This window comes from Hevea brasiliensis, chromosome 8 (genome assembly GCF_030052815.1).
Source record: "Hevea brasiliensis isolate MT/VB/25A 57/8 chromosome 8, ASM3005281v1, whole genome shotgun sequence".
NCBI lineage: Eukaryota > Viridiplantae > Streptophyta > Magnoliopsida > Malpighiales > Euphorbiaceae > Hevea > Hevea brasiliensis.
In genome coordinates this window covers 9,678,001-9,695,938 of record NC_079500.1, presented here as the reverse complement: position 1 = coordinate 9,695,938, position 17,938 = coordinate 9,678,001, and the positions used below count along the sequence as shown (strand labels likewise).

Sequence of the window (17,938 nt, the reverse complement as noted above, 5' to 3'; positions counted from 1 at the left end):
CTATCACCAGCTTGGCCTTCATTGAACTTGCAATGCATGTATTCTGTCTTTCTATTAACTCCTTCTCGTGTCTCATCTATCAGAACAATATCATCCACAAACATCATGCACCAAGGAATACTCTCTTGTATATATTTCGTCAATTCATCTAAAACTAATATAAAAAGGTAAGGGCTTATGGCTGATTCTTGGTGTAATCCAATTGAGATCAGAAAATCTCTTATATCCCCTCCCACTGTGTGCACAATAATAGTTACTCCTTCATACATATCTTTCAACAATTGTATGTACCTAATAGATACCCTCTTTTGTTCTAACACATTCTATAAGACATCTCTTAGAATACTATCATAAGCCTTCTCCAAATCAATAAAAATCATGTGTAGATCTTTCTTCATATCTCTATAAAAAAATGTTTGTATAATTTTATAAAATATATAAATAAATTATTATATCATATTTAAATTTTTTATAATAAAAATTAATATACCTTTATTATACACTCAGCAGCAACATTTTAACTGTAAAATGTTTCTCAATTACAATAGTTGCACAGGCAATGGCACACATGCAATCTCAACAGTGCTTTCATTTCAAGGTGCATATTGCAAAGAAAATTGAAGGTATGAATCTACACAAACAACCCAAGTGAATTTTATAGAGGAAGGAGAAGGGGAAGGGAAAGGAAGAAGCTACATTTCAACATAAGAAGGATTTTATGAGATTTCAAACTGGTGATAGGCTATAGAATTGCATCCCATATGATTGCAAAACGCTCATATACAAATCTCATAATCTAGGGATCTTCCTTATTTTTAGCTTTACCCCTTGAAGCGAACTACAATGCAGGAGATGTCATCCTTACTGTCTCTTTTCACTGCCTCTGCTGCTAGTTGCTTGGCTGCCTTTTCTGGGTCTTTTGTCTTTCTTGCTATATCAACTGCTTCTTGATTAGACATGACCTAGAATCATCACTCAAACGAACAAAAATAAAAGCATAGTAAAGATCAGGAATGAAGGTGGTTTTCTTAAGAACATCAACTTTGCAAAGAAAGAGAGAGACAGGTTACCTTCCATAGACCATCACTAGCAAGGATGAGAATCTCAGCATCTGAGTCAATAACAGTGTTCTGGATGTCAGGGTCAGATCGCAAGTGTGATTTGAGGTTCTTATCTCCAAAAGCTCGAGAAACTGCCAACTGGCCGTTCACTCTTGCAACGTCTCCTAAAGCAATACATCAAAATTGAAAATAAAGTGATTATTATGAAAGAAAGAGAAATCACAAGGAAGACAGTCCATCTGAGATGATACATTTATCCATAATCAATTAGAATCATAATCAAACTCAGAAAGGACTTTATTTTGCATATAGCAGCATGCATGCCTTTTATATATCACATTAATATATGAACTGATTAAATCAAAGCCTTCCAATGTGCCAAAGAATTGAATAATTAGCAGTAAGCAAAAGTTCATTAGATTTGTATAATGAACAGAAATCTTGAGCATTTAATTAAAATCAACTTCATCTAAAATTGTCAAGCTCTAGTATTTAGAAGGAAAAAAAGTTCAATAGATTTGTATGTCAAATAGAAATCTTGAGCATTTGAAATCAATTTTATTTAAGAGAATAAGACATAGGCCTCAAAATTTGTTGAACAACCTGGGATGTTTGAGACAAAACCGCCTTTGTTCTCAATGCTACCCCGCTCAGTGTTTGGCTCATGATCAGTTGTCATCTGTACTGCTTGCCCTCTTCTTGAAAGAACTGCTCGAGAATCTCCAACATTTGCAATCCATAACTTCTGGCCATTTATCAGAATTGCAGTGACAGCCGTTGATCCACCCCTTCCCAAGTCATGACTATGCGAGAGAATAGCCTGGTCAGTCTTCTCATATGCTTTTGATATGGACTTGCTAGGATCTGTCCAAAACTCTTCCTGCAATTTATTGCACAAGTTAGGATATAGGCCTTCTCAAAAACATCCATGTAAGTATCATAAGATGTAAAATAAAGTCAAAGCAAATTTGGCTTATTTTCAAGCCATTATAATTTCTTTTTCTTAGATGAAAACTTCCTATTTATTTCTGAAGGCATTTAAAATGGACGCTATTCACAGTAAACTTCATCATCATCAAATGATATAAAATAAACAAACAAAAGGGTGTCCCCATGAATAAGGCTTCCAACATTGCAGGCTTTAAGGAGGACTTAAGAAGGATGTTTCAGTGGTTTGAGCCCTTGATCTCCAATCCACATTGGAACAAAAACATTGCCCCCATCCTCCACAGAGGACCGTAAAGACATGAATAAATCAGTTAAATAAAATTTACAAGGTTGGGCATCTCAATATAGAGCTCCATGTAAAGGAATGTGTAATTCCATTACCTTGGCCATTCAATAGAGAACTTGGAGAAAAGATGTGTGGGCTTTTGCCACAAAAGAATATCATCATTGTTAAGTGTAATGATAAATAGTTGCATAATCTTCATTTTTTATGACAGGGTTACTGAATTGATCATTTTGCTTGAGCAAGTTTCATATATAGTTATTCTTTTTGTAGAGATACCCAAAGCATAAAGTGCTAGTATACATGGATGGCTTTTACTGATAACATATTCCTTTTACTGATTGGAGAAAAAAAATCTAAAAGGAAATATACTAACACAAAACTCATTCAAATCAACTTACATCCTTTAAGATATTGTTAAACAAGTTCTTCTGAAGATAGGCAGGTACACTATCTCCTAAATGCCCATCATATATAGCAAAAAGTCCAATCACATGTCCTTGGATCTTAACAAACTTTGCAACATGATAATCCTCCATTGGATGATTTGCTTTCCCTTTTACTAGGCTAAAGCCATATTTAGCAGGGCCCTGATGGCTCCTGCCCTTGCCAGAGCTACATGAAGATCGTCCTCCTACAACCTGAATAGAAGATGAACTTTTAAGTTCATATCAAACATGCATGTTTGTGAAAGTAAAATATTAAAACAAATATGCCCAAATGTACTCATCACAATCTAAAAGTTCAATCCCCTGATTTTGTTTGACAATTAACACCAAAGTTTAAGAAAGAAATGCAACAAACAACAAATCCCATACATTCTACATAAATCTAGAGCAGCAAAGACCTTTATTAAGTTAAGTGATGAAGTTTTTCTATTCTCTATGATTTGCAAAATAAAATTTAAAATGTGTGTGTGTGTGTGTGCGCGCACGCGTGAATTTGAATTGATAAGCATTCGAGCATAGCATATGAGAGGAGGCCTAAACTATCCAACTTATTCTGTGAAGCACAAGAACCACAGGAGAAGGTAAATTCTTCCCTTTGTATAGAAGGAAGCTTAGAACTGTTGACAATTTTACTGCATTCAGGTGATAATACATTGCAGCAATGGCACTTCCATGCACTATTTTCAGGATAAACCTCAAAAATCTAAAGATATTTAAATGTGACTAGAAGGTACCATATAACCATTTATCTCAACAAGATGCTACAGAACATGAGGCAAACCAATAGGGCAAACCACAAAAAATAATCAACCCTCCTCACGAGCCAATATCCAAATCCACATGAATAAGGATATAAAGAAAATTTCTATAAAGATCTCTTTTATGGATTTTCCAAAGAATTGTTTTGGCACGCTAATTATGAAATTTTCTTGAATAAAAGGCAAATACAGGATTCAGAAGTTCTTTGATGTCCTGCTATATTCATAATTGTTGAAACTTTTGGAAATTCTTAAAATTGATGAGAGAAGAAATCATAATCTAAGCAAGAAATTGATGCAGTAAAGGAAAACTAAATTTAAAAATTATTTTTATTTAATTTTTTATTTTAAAATTAAGAAGTTTAGATTTATATTATTTAGCAAATTTAATTAGGGAGTAATATTTTAATTATTTAGGAATTCTTTATTTAGAATTTGTAAGCGTTGGTTTATATTTAGTTGGTGTTGGTTTTATATTCTAATTAGATTGACTTAGTATTTTTCTTATTTTGGAATTTCTAGTACTACTAGTAGTAGGACTAATTATTTGTATATAAATACAGAAGTAATTTAGGTATTTTAATAGAGAGCTTATTATTATTGATATTGATAATTGAGAACTAAACAAAGTTTCAGAGCTTTGTTATTTTCCCTTTGTTTTGTTCTATTGGTTCCACATCAGAAACATTATGCAAATGAAACTCAGAGAAAATAAGCACAACAATTTTCAGATAAATGACAGCAAAATTAAGCTTTCTTGAGATTTCAACATAAACCCTATTGTTAATTTGCAGAGCTTACATAGCAAAGAGCAAAAGGAAGACAAAATTATTATAGAAAAGCAGCTTTTACTCTAAGATCATATTCCTTTTTGGAATCCAAATGAACAACCAAACTAGCCTTCTGCTGAAGCCTAAAGGTATGCAGAGCAAGTTAAAAGAAACTCTATGCATAGATGCAGAAATTAATAAGGAAATTGAGAAAAGGAAGGAGATGTATTAACCTGATTAAAGACAGAATTGAAGCAACATAAATTACCCATATAATTCAGCCCACCTTATAGCCTCTCTCTTCCTCTCAACATCTACTTCTCTTTCTAACCTCAAAAGATTCAAAACCCAACAAAACCCCACCTCACAAGATCAATAATTCCACGAATTGCGCCATCGAAAACAACGATTATGATAATCTGAACTATAAGGGCCAACTCTAAAACCACAAAAAAATCCAAGAAATGTCAAAACAAAAGAGAATCATCAACTGGGTATTCAAGAAATTCTCGTACCAATCCACCAATCACCCAATTCTACAAGAAACCAAGTGAAAGAAAGATAAAGAGTTGCCCACCGCCCAGGACTTGAATTGCCAATTCTCGAGTCCTACTTCTATTTTATACACATATACAAACAAGTGATGTATAGAAATTGATGTCTAGTTATAGAAGTATATATCAGTATTCACTGAGAAAAAGAATCAATCTTTGAAGGATACAGACCGGGTAGAGTCTATGTAGGGGCAAAGGAATTGGCTTGCCAAAAGTTAAAGCTTGCCCCTATTGACTTTTTGTTGGTTTGTGCTTGTTTTTGTTGTTTAACTATTTTTTTTTTTACTAGATTATTGTCTGGCACGACCTGTTTTTTGAGGTTTCCATTACTAATTTCTTACAAGTGTGGGAATTTTTATTGGTTTATTAATGACTTGTGACTCTGAGCTTGTGTGTGGGACCTTTGCATTACAAGGTCAGCCCATTTTTCTATTGGGAGGACCTCTCTTCGGGCAGTTCATGCAAATCAAAACTACGTCGTACTGGAGATTAGAAGGCCCGCGGGAAGAATTCTATGGTCAAGACTCCAGAGCCGGCTGAGATTGAAAATGGCAACATGGTAATCTCCGGTTACAAACAAAGCACAGCAAAGCTTAAGCTAAACTTAAGCATGTCCGTTGCGCAATTAACGAATATACCGCCCCCACCAAGTCATTTTCTTCTTTTATTCATTAACGCGTGTCATCTACGTGTTTCAGTTCTCTTCACTCCAGATGTCCAAACCCAAGAACCCGACCTCTCTTTCTGCAACAAAACCAGCTTCTTTCTGATTCTTTCTTTCTTTGTTTCTTGTTCTGAGGACAGAGCAATTACTAATCAATGGCATGGAGTTTGAGAACTAAAAGTTTTGAGATTGGAGATAGATGGATTTATTACAGTGGAAAAAGAGTCCATTGGTGGGATGAGATCGATGAGTCAGAAGAATGGCAAAGAGGCATTTTCTATTTCTTGTCTGCATCTTATGCATTGGTCTCCATCACTGCCCTGGTATATTTTTCTTTCCCGTCCTTTCTTTTTTTTTTTTTTTTTTTTGTTTTTACTTCTTGGTCCTTTATTGTTGATTATAACTGTTAATGTTGAATTGACCCTTTCATGAGTTGAAATTTTTGTCATACAAGATAAAAGGAACCTCTTTTCATGTTTGAAAAAGTCTTCTTTTTCCTCAAACTTCCTATACTTATTGAGGATTTGTTTATAGGAAAACTGGCATTACCTGTAAATTTCAATTGATGGAAGATACAATGTTGTGAGACGGATAGCTCTGAAAAGTGATAAACTCATATATGGGTTTTAGTTCTTTGAAAGAATGGGCATGTTTCATTATTTATATAATTTTTTGTTGGAAAGAAATCCTTTCTGATGCCTACGTTCTCTCTGACCTCAAATTTTTTATTCATCTTGTAGAGCACTAACCTGGCTAGCTGTAAGGCAAGAAAAGAGTGATTAGAAAGGCTAGCATATTTCATTTTTCAATTTGAATGTTATGCATTAATTTAGATTGTAAATACTTGAAATAATTATCTGAAAGTTAGGGACCACATGCATTTTGGCAACAGTTTTATTGGGTCTGGTGGGAGAATTGGTTCCAAAATATTCCTGTCCTAAATAATTTTGATTAACTTTGTCTCCATGATATAGTTGGTATCACCATTAACCATATAAAAGGTGTTGGACAAGCTACATGACTTGAGCTTGTCTTGGTTTTTTGGTCGAGATATTTGCATGAACTAGCCTCTTGTTTTGTGCAAGGAAGCCAAGCTCAACCATTTGAAAATATACATTCGTGCCCAATCAATATTCATTTGTTTATGTTTAATACAAAGTTAACAGAAATTTTCATCTGATCACTTATTATTATTATTATTATTATTATTATTATTATTATTATTATTATTATTATTGATAATTGGCAAGAAGGATTATCTACTTCCTTTGTTAGAGTTTATGGTATCACCCATTTTACTCCCATTTTCCTCCCATGCTTCGAGAAAGAATTTTTAGCTGATCCCAAGGCAATTTTCTTTCCCTCATTTTCCTTCCCCAAGCAACTCGGGCACATCCTATATACTGCCCTCTATATTGCATTGTCCAAGCACTTAGTGTATTGGAGCTTTAAGTGGCCTTGTCCAGTTGTTGTACTGTACTTGGGTTTTGGTTTATCACTCGTCTTCATATTATATCGCTATCTTGTGGTAATATTTACAGAAATGAGGTCCGATATATCTTCTTTATTTGGCTTTCTATTTATAGTCAGTCACTTACTATCCTGCATGATGCAGAAAAGTACCTGGCATTCATTGTTTCTGCAGTATAACGAATGTTGAATAACTTTCAGGTACAACTTTTTCGTATCCAATTGAGAGTACCAGAATATGGGTGGACGACGCAAAAGGTTTTCCACTTGATGAATTTTATTGTGAATGGATGTAAGGGCCATTTATTATTTGTCAAAGTTTTGTCTTAATCAGTTGTAAGTTGCTAAAACCAAACTGTTTTTTTTTTGACAGTGAGGGCTATCCTTTTTGGTCTATACAAGGATGTGTTTCTCATTAGACCAAAGGTAAGTTTCTCATTAATACTTCTTGTTTTGAGCTCATATGTATAAAATTATTTAACTTCCTCTCCTTGTATAAAATTACTATTTCAATCTTCATCATCATCCCCACCATCACAAGGAGACTAAAAATTAGAATTAGTTAATAGATGATATCATAAAACATAGTTGTATCTGGGGGTTGAAAAGGAATTTATTCATAAATTTTTTTATATGGGTTATTAGTAAATTAACTGTAAAATAAACGAAGGTTTCTTCACTTCTCTATCATAACTTCCAGGTAACAGATGATTTTATTATTATTATCGTTGATACTTTGTGAAACCTAAGTGTCAAATGGAGGCAGTTGGCAGGGTAGTTACATGGTGCACCTGATAAAACAAAGAAACATATAGCTATTGAATTATAACTTATAAGCAGTCTCCTTTGTAGCAGAACTTTTCCTCTTTCCTCTTCTTTTCAGTTTTGCTAAAGCTTTCTTTGGTGGATATACCAATTGCTTGAAATGAAAGTATTTATGAATCTGTGGTAGTTTCATGATTTATTTGATGAGTTGCTGTCTGCACTGCCTAAAACATCCTCTTTATGCAGGCCCTTGAAATTGTGCTTTTGGATCTTCCTAGTCTTCTATTCTTTTCAACATATACATTACTAGTGCTCTTTTGGGCTGAGATATATCACCAGGTATACCACCTGTCTTTTTCCATGAATTTAATTTTAGTTGCTATGCTGCTTCAACTAATTTTGCTATTTCTCATGCCATTGCTTTAGGCAAGAAGCCTTCCCATTGATAAACTCAGGCCCTCTTATTATATCATCAATGGACTCGTATACTTCACACAGGTAAGAAACAATGTCCTAATTTGTTATTAGTCATATCTTGGCCCTAAGGAAAATAGTCTAACTTTATTTTTCAAGTTGCTCTTCATAAATCTGTGATAGATTCATAAACATTCAATCATTATGACAGGCATGCATCTGGATATACATGAGATTAAGCGGAAGTCCTGCTGGGGAGGAAGTAGCAAAACTCTTCTTTTCAGGTCTGTATTTTCAACAATGGTTAAACTGATTATGTTTTCCTTCCTTTTCTCCCCATATGATCTTTATGATCTAAAATAGTAATGTAATTTGAACTCTAATCCTGTAGGCTTGCATATAGACATATAGTTTTTAGTGATGGTGTCATTAATTCAGTAAATTTCTAGCAATTTGTTTATATATATGGAAAAGGCAGTATGTTGATCAAATACTTCTTCTGTAGTTATTTCATTTTGCACTGCTCTGGGATTCTTGATATATGGTGGCAGGTAACAGTTGTGTCAAACCTAAAGAAGTTTCACTATTCCTTAACGTAATGCATATGTTCACTTGACTTGTTTTCTGCTTTTAGGTTGTTTGTCATGCTGAGCCGATTCCCCATTGAATCTAGAGGTCGTCAAAAGAAGCTTCATGAGGTTTGTATTGGACGTGCGTGTTTGCTTTGTGTTATAGGTCGAAGTCAACTGTCTATATTATGCTCTTGTATATACGATTGAATTTGAAATATGCCATAAAACTTTGTAAAGGTGTAGATGGGATTGTTTTTCTCTTAAACTTGTACTTCTGGTATTTATTTTTATTTTTCTGAAGGATAATTCTCTTAAGATAAAATTGAGAGCTTGTTTTTCCTCAACTGCTTTAAACTGAACTTTCTTTTGACACTTATTTTCTACTTGATTGGTTAAGACAGTCGACTCTCCCACACTTGTATTGATCTTTGGCTGTAAAAACTCTAAATGACCTGATTTTTTTTCCTTGCCAGGTTGGCTGTGTGACAGGAATTTGTTGTACTTGTTTTTTGATAAGATGTTTTATGGTGAGTTTCATTTGATCGGAAGTTTTACTTCATAGTTTTGCATATTTGATGAAGACATTTTATGGGTATATGCTTTAGGTTGCCGTCTCAGCCTTCAACAAGAAAGCTGATCTTGCTGTCTTAACTCATCCCCTTCTTAATCTCATCTATTACATGGTAAGTTTCAGCTCCCTAATGTAAGTGGAATCTTTGTGCCATTGAGTACTTCCTTGCCTATACCAAAATACACCAGATGTAGCAGCAGAAATTCTTGTTTGCTGAAACTGTACTTGATCATGATCCATGATTTATCAACCTGAACCCCAAGATTCAAGATACATATGTAAAATGACGTGTGTTGATCAGAATGTTTGGACTAATGATCATTACAACTGGATGTAATGGCAAATCAATCTAAGGAGGAAAAGATTAAGCCTAATAAATTTTTTTAAATATTCTTAAATAATAATATAATTCAGAAATAATTGAAATATAAACTTTCTATTGTAGTAGAAAATATAAACTAAAGATCTTAGTTTCACAATCAACAATTAAATCGTAATAATTCTTAAATCTAGTTCTTTTTGACAGCATCAATAAGTTCAGGTTGCAGCCTGCAGCTATTCTCAATTTGAAAGGAAAAAGAAAAAACAACGTATTGTCGAGGTTCTGTAGAGATGTGTCTATTTTAAGTTTGGGTGACAACTATTAGGAGACTTCCAATAGCTTTTTCTTGAAAAATGTTTCGTTGGAGTCATAGTTCCGTTATTGGCTGTTACCATAAAACAGAGAACCTCTTAGACACTTCTTTTGGCAGTAATAAGGTTAGTTATTTAGCCGCTACCATGAAACTTTCCATTTGAGCAGAAATTATTCTGAACATTGACTGTTGTCCTTGTAGATTTTGATCATTTCTACTCTTTTTCTTTTCTTGTTTTTCCCCCCTTTTTTTTCCCTTTATTAATATATGCAGGTGGTGGAGATTGTGCCATCTGCTCTGGTGCTCTTCATCTTGCGGAAGCTGCCCCCAAAGCGCATCTCTGATCAATATCACCCCATAAGATAAGCAATCCACTCAGTTACAGGCATTATCAAGAAACTGTTTCAGAAGATTTAAGGAAAAAAAAAAGGAAAAATTGCAGAAGGTTCTTTGATTGCTTGAGTTATTGTTCAATTTTGAACGCTTTCAACAGAACTTCCATCTCTCTCTTGTATATTCTAACTACTTTGATGAATTGTACTTCTGTGTTAAATTTATTATTTTGCTGGAATAATTTTGTATAGTCTATTGCCAACTCTTTCTCTTAAGAGCAGCAATCTTCGAACCATCGAACAAGAACCTCTTCATCACAATTTCAGGTAAGAATTCGTCATTTGAACTATCACCCCATGTTAAGCCTTCTGTTGTGTCAATAAAAGGAAAGAGACTAGTGTGATCCAAGATCACGCCATTAACATCAGAATCATGAAAACAAGCAACAGCGCCTCGGCGTTCAACACGATGCATCAGCAATCAAATGCATAATGGTTAATGCATCCACCAAGAACCATCCCACCACAACTACAATAATTCACTTGAACAGCTAAGTTATGGAACAGAGTTCTCATTTGGCTTGCAGTGTAGTAGCTGCTACAACATTTTGAAGTGGGGTTGCTTGAGGATCATAGACAAGTCAGCAGCTACATTGCTTCATCAAAGCTTGCTCCCTCATCAATGCAACCAATCCAAGAACTGTTCACCTCTCTTCCAGCAAAAGGGTAGAAGCGGGTTAATGTATGGGGCAAGGATTTCTTAAGAAGACTTGATCTTTGGCTATAATCTTGGCCATTGGCAGGGCAAAAGAGGACAGGAACGTAGCACTGAATAGCTGGCTGATGATGGAAAGCTTGTGAGTTCTTAGGTGAAGAAATTAATGATTTATATTTAAAAAGTTTTATAATTTTATAAAATATTTAAATTTTATTTATTTAAAATATAATATATAAAAATTTATAAATATTATTATAAAATATATATTTTATAATTAATTATTTATTCAAGCATTTTCAAATAATGAAAACCAATATATAAATTTTGAATTTTACTCAAATTCCAGTGTGAATTTTTTTAAAAAAATTTAAATTCATTTCATACTCAATTATAAACCACTTAAATTTGTTATAATAGAATTCAATGAATGGAATATTAAAAAATACTCAACCTGTTGTGATCCTAAAATGAGCATAACAAGTATACATTTATAGCTAGTATATTGTGCAAATTATTTATAACTTTATTCAAATAATATAATTTAATATTTATTTTTTATATTTTAAAAATTATACTTTAAAATTTTATTAATAATAGAATTCTTAATTAATTACAATTTTATTTTAAATTTTAGTAAATAAATTTTTAATAGAATTTGATATAATTTTATATTTAATAAAAAATTTAAAACTATAAACCATTAAAATTTTAATTTAATTTTTATCAATAAATTTTTAGTGAATAATTATTTATATATATATATATTAATACAATTTTTTTTAAAAAAATAAATCACCGTTTTTTAATCTAACTAAAAATTTATTTTAAAAAAATTATTTTTAATATTCATATAACTAGAACACACGATAATAATTTAAATTTTTATTTTTAATTTAATTTAATTTAAATTAAATTAAATTTAAATTATTTATTTTCCTTATCTATTAACAAAAATTTTAGTTATTATACCAATTTTTAGACTAATATTTATTAATTTAGTAGTATTTTATTTAAAATAAAATAATCATCAAATTCAAATTTTAAATTGATATTTTCCTTATTTAGTAATTAGATTTAGTTCTTTTAAATTTTTTAAATATCTATTTAATCAATTCGGTTTAATTTTAATAAAAAAAATATTTGAATCAAATCAAAATTGCCATATTGATTCAAAATTTTAATTTGATCAATTATTTTGATTTAAATCAAGTACTACTAAATCAATAAATATTATCAAAATAAAATTACTAATTTTAAGAATTATCTAATACTAATAATTTAATTTATAAATTGAAAAAAAATCTTGAAATTAAATTTCAAAATCAGCTTTTAAGTCGCATTTAATAAAATTAATTTTACTTTTAATTTAAAATTAAAATATTTTATATTTTATTTTTTTTAATTATATCAAGTGTTATTAATTGTGAAGCGTAGACATACGGTGACTCAAGTTAAACAAGTAGAGCATATTATGTTAGAGAAAATAAAAAAAATAAGGGGTAGATATAAACTGACTTAGAGAATACTAGTACAATATGACCTATAAGCATTACACATTTCTGAGGATTTAACCCAAAATCATTTAGAATGGAGAAAGAATCCATATAGCCGACCTCAAATTCTTGGGATAAAGGCTTAATTGAGTTGAGTTGAATATATCAAGTGTTATTAATTGTGGATATATATATATATATATATATATATATATATATATATATATATATATATATATATATATATATATATATAGAATTATGTAAATTAAAAGTGTAAATGAAATCTCACAAAAATAAAATTTTGCATATAACACCCCAAAATTTTAAATTTTATTATTTTATGAGTATTATTGATATTTTAATTTTATTTAAATTTTAAAAAATTATTTGCGATTTTTCAGATTTTAAAAATCAGGTTCGATTTTTTGAAAATATAAACTTTGATGATTTTAAAAATTTATTTAAAGACCACGTGGCAAAACTAAAAATATATTTAGAGTCTACAAATTTTTCTGAGTTTTCTAGAATTTTTTTGGAATTTTTGGACCTCGTTTTCGGTCCCAAGGCAGAGTAAAAATTTAAAATTTTGTATTCCAAATCGAACCGGCCGAATCGAACCGGACCGGATCGGACCGGTCGAATCGGACTGGTCTTCTTCTTTTTCTTCCTCCTCCCCGCGCGCTTCCTGACCTCCCTCCCCTTCTCTCCCGTTTTCTCTCTCCTCCCTCCTCCCCTTGCGGCGCCACCGCCTCCCCTGCCACCCCAGCTCGCCGGCGCCCATCCCCAACCGTCTTAGCCCACCGGCTGCCGCCTGGAACGCCGGAAAACGGCGCCCAAAGCGACGCGACGCGCAAGCGCGCCGCTTCGTCTTCCCGGCCGAAATCCGGCCAATCTGGCCACCAATCGGACCGGGTCTTGTGTCTAAACTCATCTACTCGTCGAGAGCTTTCCATAGATACCAAGAACACCGAAATCTATCGAGCGGTTTGTCCAATTTTTGCTCGGGAAGTTTTAGCCCATTTTGACTTTTGGGCTAGATTTCTCGCAAACCGTAAACCCCACTAGAAAACCGAGAGTACCAGAGTGCTCCACTCGTCGAGAGCTTCGCGGGGATATAAATTTCAAATTTTTCCGATACCGTTTTTTGGTGGGTCCACGGAACTTCGCAGTGTTTTTCCGAGCATTAAATGAGCTTAGAAAATTCCGTAAAAATTTTATACTAACCCCCGTGTTGTGGGCTTCGTGTAGGTATCCTCAATTCGTGAAAATTCAACAGTTGTCCGGGTCTGTGAATTTCCGGCTAGACAGACTGACTACCGAAATAAGTATCCGAATTGAATCAAGGTTTTGGCTACCCCACCATTGTCAGACGTTCCGAGCGCGTCCCCATAGTCGGAATCGGCAAAGGTAAACTCGAACCTTGCTTTTTCGTAATTTTCTAGTGCTTAAATAGGATTAAAAATCCATAAAATATTCGTGGTAGCCTAGTAATATTGCTAAGGACCGCGGGACAAAGTTTTAAAATTTTTAGAGCTTATTTGGGCAGTTTTTACAAAAATGATCAATAATAATGACTAAATTGAAATTTTACATATTGTGATGAATGACTGTTTGGATGGGCCCAGGAGAGGCTGTGTGATGTGATTGAGTTGTGTATATATGGATTGTGAATATAAAAGTGTGTTTTGAGCCCTTTTGCAGGTTGGGTAGATCCTAGGTATAGGGGAGACTCTGCCTGATTTTCGGCACGACTTAGGACGTATTTGGTCTTTTCTTGATTTGTATTGAGTCAAATTTATTAAATGATTGTAATGTAATTGTCAGGTGAGCCGGGACAGCCTTCTTCCTCCGCCCAGCCGCCACAGTGACTGTTGTCAAGTCTGTGAGTAAAAAATTAATTTTAATTGTAATTTCGATATTATTATATGTTTAAGCATGCCCATGCATCACTTATATGTATGTATCTATGTAGTTAAACTCTAGGCACATTTTATGTTACATTCATAACTGTTAAAGTGCCATGGATGTTGTTGTGGTAATTTGGAGCAGTGTGTGTGCGTTGGCGTGCATGTGATGTGGTATGTACTATGGATAGGACGGGTAGTCACGGCTTGAGATTTTTGCTAGGACCCGATCCTTCGGGGGTAGTCACGACTTGAGTACTTCGCTGGGACCCCGATTTGATTTATTAAGCGAAAGTCCGGCTTGAGTTCTTCGCTGGCACCAGGTTGGATTTAAGAGAGCTGTATAGGGGATCAGCTCCCATATATTATGATTGATATTACTGGGTGTGTGAGTGCTCTAAATTACCTTTTTGCTGTTATGATGTGAATTTATTGCTGATGTTGTATTTCACTTTACAGGATGCATTAGTTTTAGATAGTTATAGAGATTATGGTTAAAATTGATATTTTACTCTCTGAGTCGAACGCTCACTCCTGTTCAATATTTTTTCAGGCTACAGGAGATTTTATTGTGGTTAACCTACTTTTCTCCTTCGCAGGTTGTTTATCAATATTTGTGTAATTTTATTTACTCCTAGAATTTCCGCATGTGTTAGAAGTATTTATTTGATTTTGATCTGTAATATTATTATCATGTTGGACCTGTAAACGTATAATGATATGCATGTTTGATGGACTGGATGAGGGAGCTGAGCTCCCATTTATTTTTATGTCGATATGAGTATGTGGAGGGTGAGCTGAGCTGAGCTCCCCAATTGAATATTTATTGTGTATAAGGTCGGGTGAGTCAAAAACTCCCCGTTGGAAGGTCCATTTTATGGCCAGACTCTGTCCGGTTGATTTTCTTGAAATTGGGCCCAAATGGGCCTTAGGGTTGGGTTAGTGAATAGTTAGGCTTACTACGGGCCTCGAGGGCTTTAGGCTGGCCCAGATCCTAGTGCCGATCCGGCCCATAGATTGGGTCGTGACATTGCAATGCCTTTAAAGCAGTAAAGACAAGAGTAAGCTAATTTGAAACATAATATCACATGAGGAAAAATTATCATGAAGCCATTTGATGGTAAAATTATGAAATGCCCATTATAAATCTGAATCATATATATTGAAAAGAATTTCTAATTTTATCAGCTACTATTTACAAAATATTTAAGATAATTTCTTGAATTGGTAAGGATCTATATTTACTATTGGAACCTCTTGTTTTGTTTAGGAGAGATGATTGAATTTCTTAGCTTTAATGTATTAATAAAATAAAAGAAGATAAATCAAAATGAAATTGTAAATATTTTGAATTTTGTGAGCTCTATACACTAATAGAATAATTTAAGAAGATAAATAAAAATGAAATTTAAATATTTAAAATTATTAAATTTTAAATATTTTATATTTCTTAAATTTTGTAAATTTTATACACTAACAAAATAAAAAAAAAACTAAAATGAAATTTTAAATATTTTAAAATTTGTAAATTTTAAATATTTTATATTTTTTAAATAAAATTATTAATTTCTAATTAAGTCAAGTATCAATTAAGGATGAATACAATAATCAATTTTTTGTTCATCATTTTTTGAGTCTTTAACTTTCCTAAACTAACCACTCAATTTTATGATAATAAAAATTAATTTATTCTAAATAAATTATTAAATTTAATTTTAAAATTACTATCAATCAATAAATGTGAATTTTTTATGACTATTTATATTATTTTCTTAAATTAATTTGAAAAATAATTTGAAATATACCAAATCAATTTATAGTATTTTATTTTCAATTCACTATGAATTAATATTGTACATCTCGAATGATTTAAATTATATATATATATAATTTATTAAAATTAAATTTCAAATGTCCTTTCCTTTTTAAACTCTAAATGTATTTTATTTTTTAAAAAAATATTATTTAATTATTATCGAATATTATCTTTCATTTTATTTTTATATTTCAAATTTTAATGATTATATATTTTAAAATAAAAATATTCAATTAAATATCATCTCATAAAAATTTGTTATAAATAGATTATTTAATTTAATTAAAAATTATAATTAATCGATAAATATAAACTCATTATGAACATTTTATATTATTTTCTTAAATTAATTCAAAACAATAATTTAAAATATATATATATATACCAAATTAATTTATAGTGTTTTATTCTCACCTAATAAATTAAAAATAAAAAAAAACACTATAAATTACTTTGATAAATCTAGAATGATTTACATTTAAAATATTATATATATATATATAAATTATTAAAGTTAAATTTCAAATTTTTAATTCTTTTTAATTTTAAATGTCTTTTATTTGTTAAAAAATTATTATTTATACATTATCTAATATTATCTTTTTATTTATTTTATTTAAATTTTTTAAAATTAATTTTAAATTTTACAGTATATATATATATATATATATATTGAGTAAACTTTCATATGTATATCGATTGATTTATTAAAGAGAAAAGTGTAAATTAATGGATAGTAAAAATATTGGGAAAATTTAAACGGAAAGAAGCTCCTTTTTATATTTTTAGAGATGTTCAATTTAATATATTTTTAATTTTTTATTTAATTTTTGATTTTATTTCTAATTAGCCTATTTGATATTATTTTTTAATGAAAATGCTCAATTTATCTTATGTATATTTTAGAAATTTCTAATTTTAGCTGATTTTTAATTTTTGATCTAGTTACTTCTAGTTTAATTTAAAATAGGCCCAATATATAACTCACTCTCTACTTGACACGTGAGTTACTTTTTTTTTAATATTTTTAACATTAATTACTTAATTAAATAATTATAATTAGTTATTTTTTATATTTAACTTTTTAATATTAATTAATAATAAAGAAAAAATAATATTTTATATTTTTAATTTTATTTTATTATAATTTTCTAATTTTAATTAAGAAAATGAAAATATAAAATAATAATTTTATTTTAAATAATTAAAATTAATTATAATCATAATATTTAATTTTAATTAATTATATGAAATAAAAATATTTTTTTATTATTTTTCAATTTAATTAATTAACGAAAATATAAAAATAATATTTTTTTATACTTTCATTTTAATTATTGATATAAAATAATAAAAATAATATTATTTTTATTATTTAATTTAATTAATTATCAAAATTAAAATAATATTTTAATATTAAAAAATAAAAATATAATAAATAATATTAAAACATAATAACGCATGTATATCAATTAGATTAATTTAAACTTAAATAAAAAATAAAAAAATTAAATTAAATAAAAATTTAAAATAAATTAAATTAGATATTTCTAAAAAATATAAAATAAATTAAACTTATTTTTTAAAAAACTCATGTATTAAATGATAAATAAATTAAACATTAAATTAATTTAAATTTAAATTTAAATAAAAAATAAAAATTAAATTAAATTAAAATTAAAAACGAGCTAAGTGAAACTCACCTGAAAAGGACCAAACGCAAATTGTGCTTGTTTACAAATTTAAACTCTGTTCTTT

The 17,938-nt window shown here is 30.6% G+C and overlaps 2 protein-coding genes across 3 annotated transcripts; one reads left to right on the top strand and one right to left on the bottom strand.

The window, feature by feature from the left end:
• Positions 1-560: 560 nt before the first annotated feature.
• On the bottom strand, positions 561-5,133 carry LOC110667550 (probable protein phosphatase 2C 9). Of its 2 annotated transcripts, none has more exons than XM_021828425.2 (5): positions 4,995-5,133; positions 2,694-2,933; positions 1,665-1,941; positions 1,071-1,225; positions 561-962 (listed from the first exon to the last, which is right to left on the bottom strand). In XM_021828425.2, the coding sequence occupies exons 2-5, from the start codon at positions 2,829-2,831 to the stop codon at positions 822-824; spliced, it is 711 nt and encodes a 236-aa protein (XP_021684117.1). In that variant the 5' UTR covers positions 2,832-2,933; positions 4,995-5,133; the 3' UTR covers positions 561-821. The 2 variants fall into 2 exon arrangements, with proteins under 2 accessions (XP_021684117.1, XP_021684116.1); XM_021828424.2 differs by having other exon boundaries at positions 4,503-5,097.
• Positions 5,134-5,255: 122 nt separating this feature from the next.
• Positions 5,256-10,567, top strand: LOC110667549 (tobamovirus multiplication protein 1). The gene is made up of 11 exons (XM_058151227.1): positions 5,256-5,810; positions 7,159-7,249; positions 7,331-7,383; positions 7,969-8,061; positions 8,149-8,220; positions 8,348-8,420; positions 8,642-8,687; positions 8,771-8,834; positions 9,182-9,235; positions 9,314-9,391; positions 10,188-10,567. Exons 1-11 carry the CDS (start codon positions 5,643-5,645, stop codon positions 10,278-10,280), a joined length of 885 nt encoding a protein of 294 aa, XP_058007210.1. The 5' UTR covers positions 5,256-5,642; the 3' UTR covers positions 10,281-10,567.
• Positions 10,568-17,938: the final 7,371 nt, after the last annotated feature.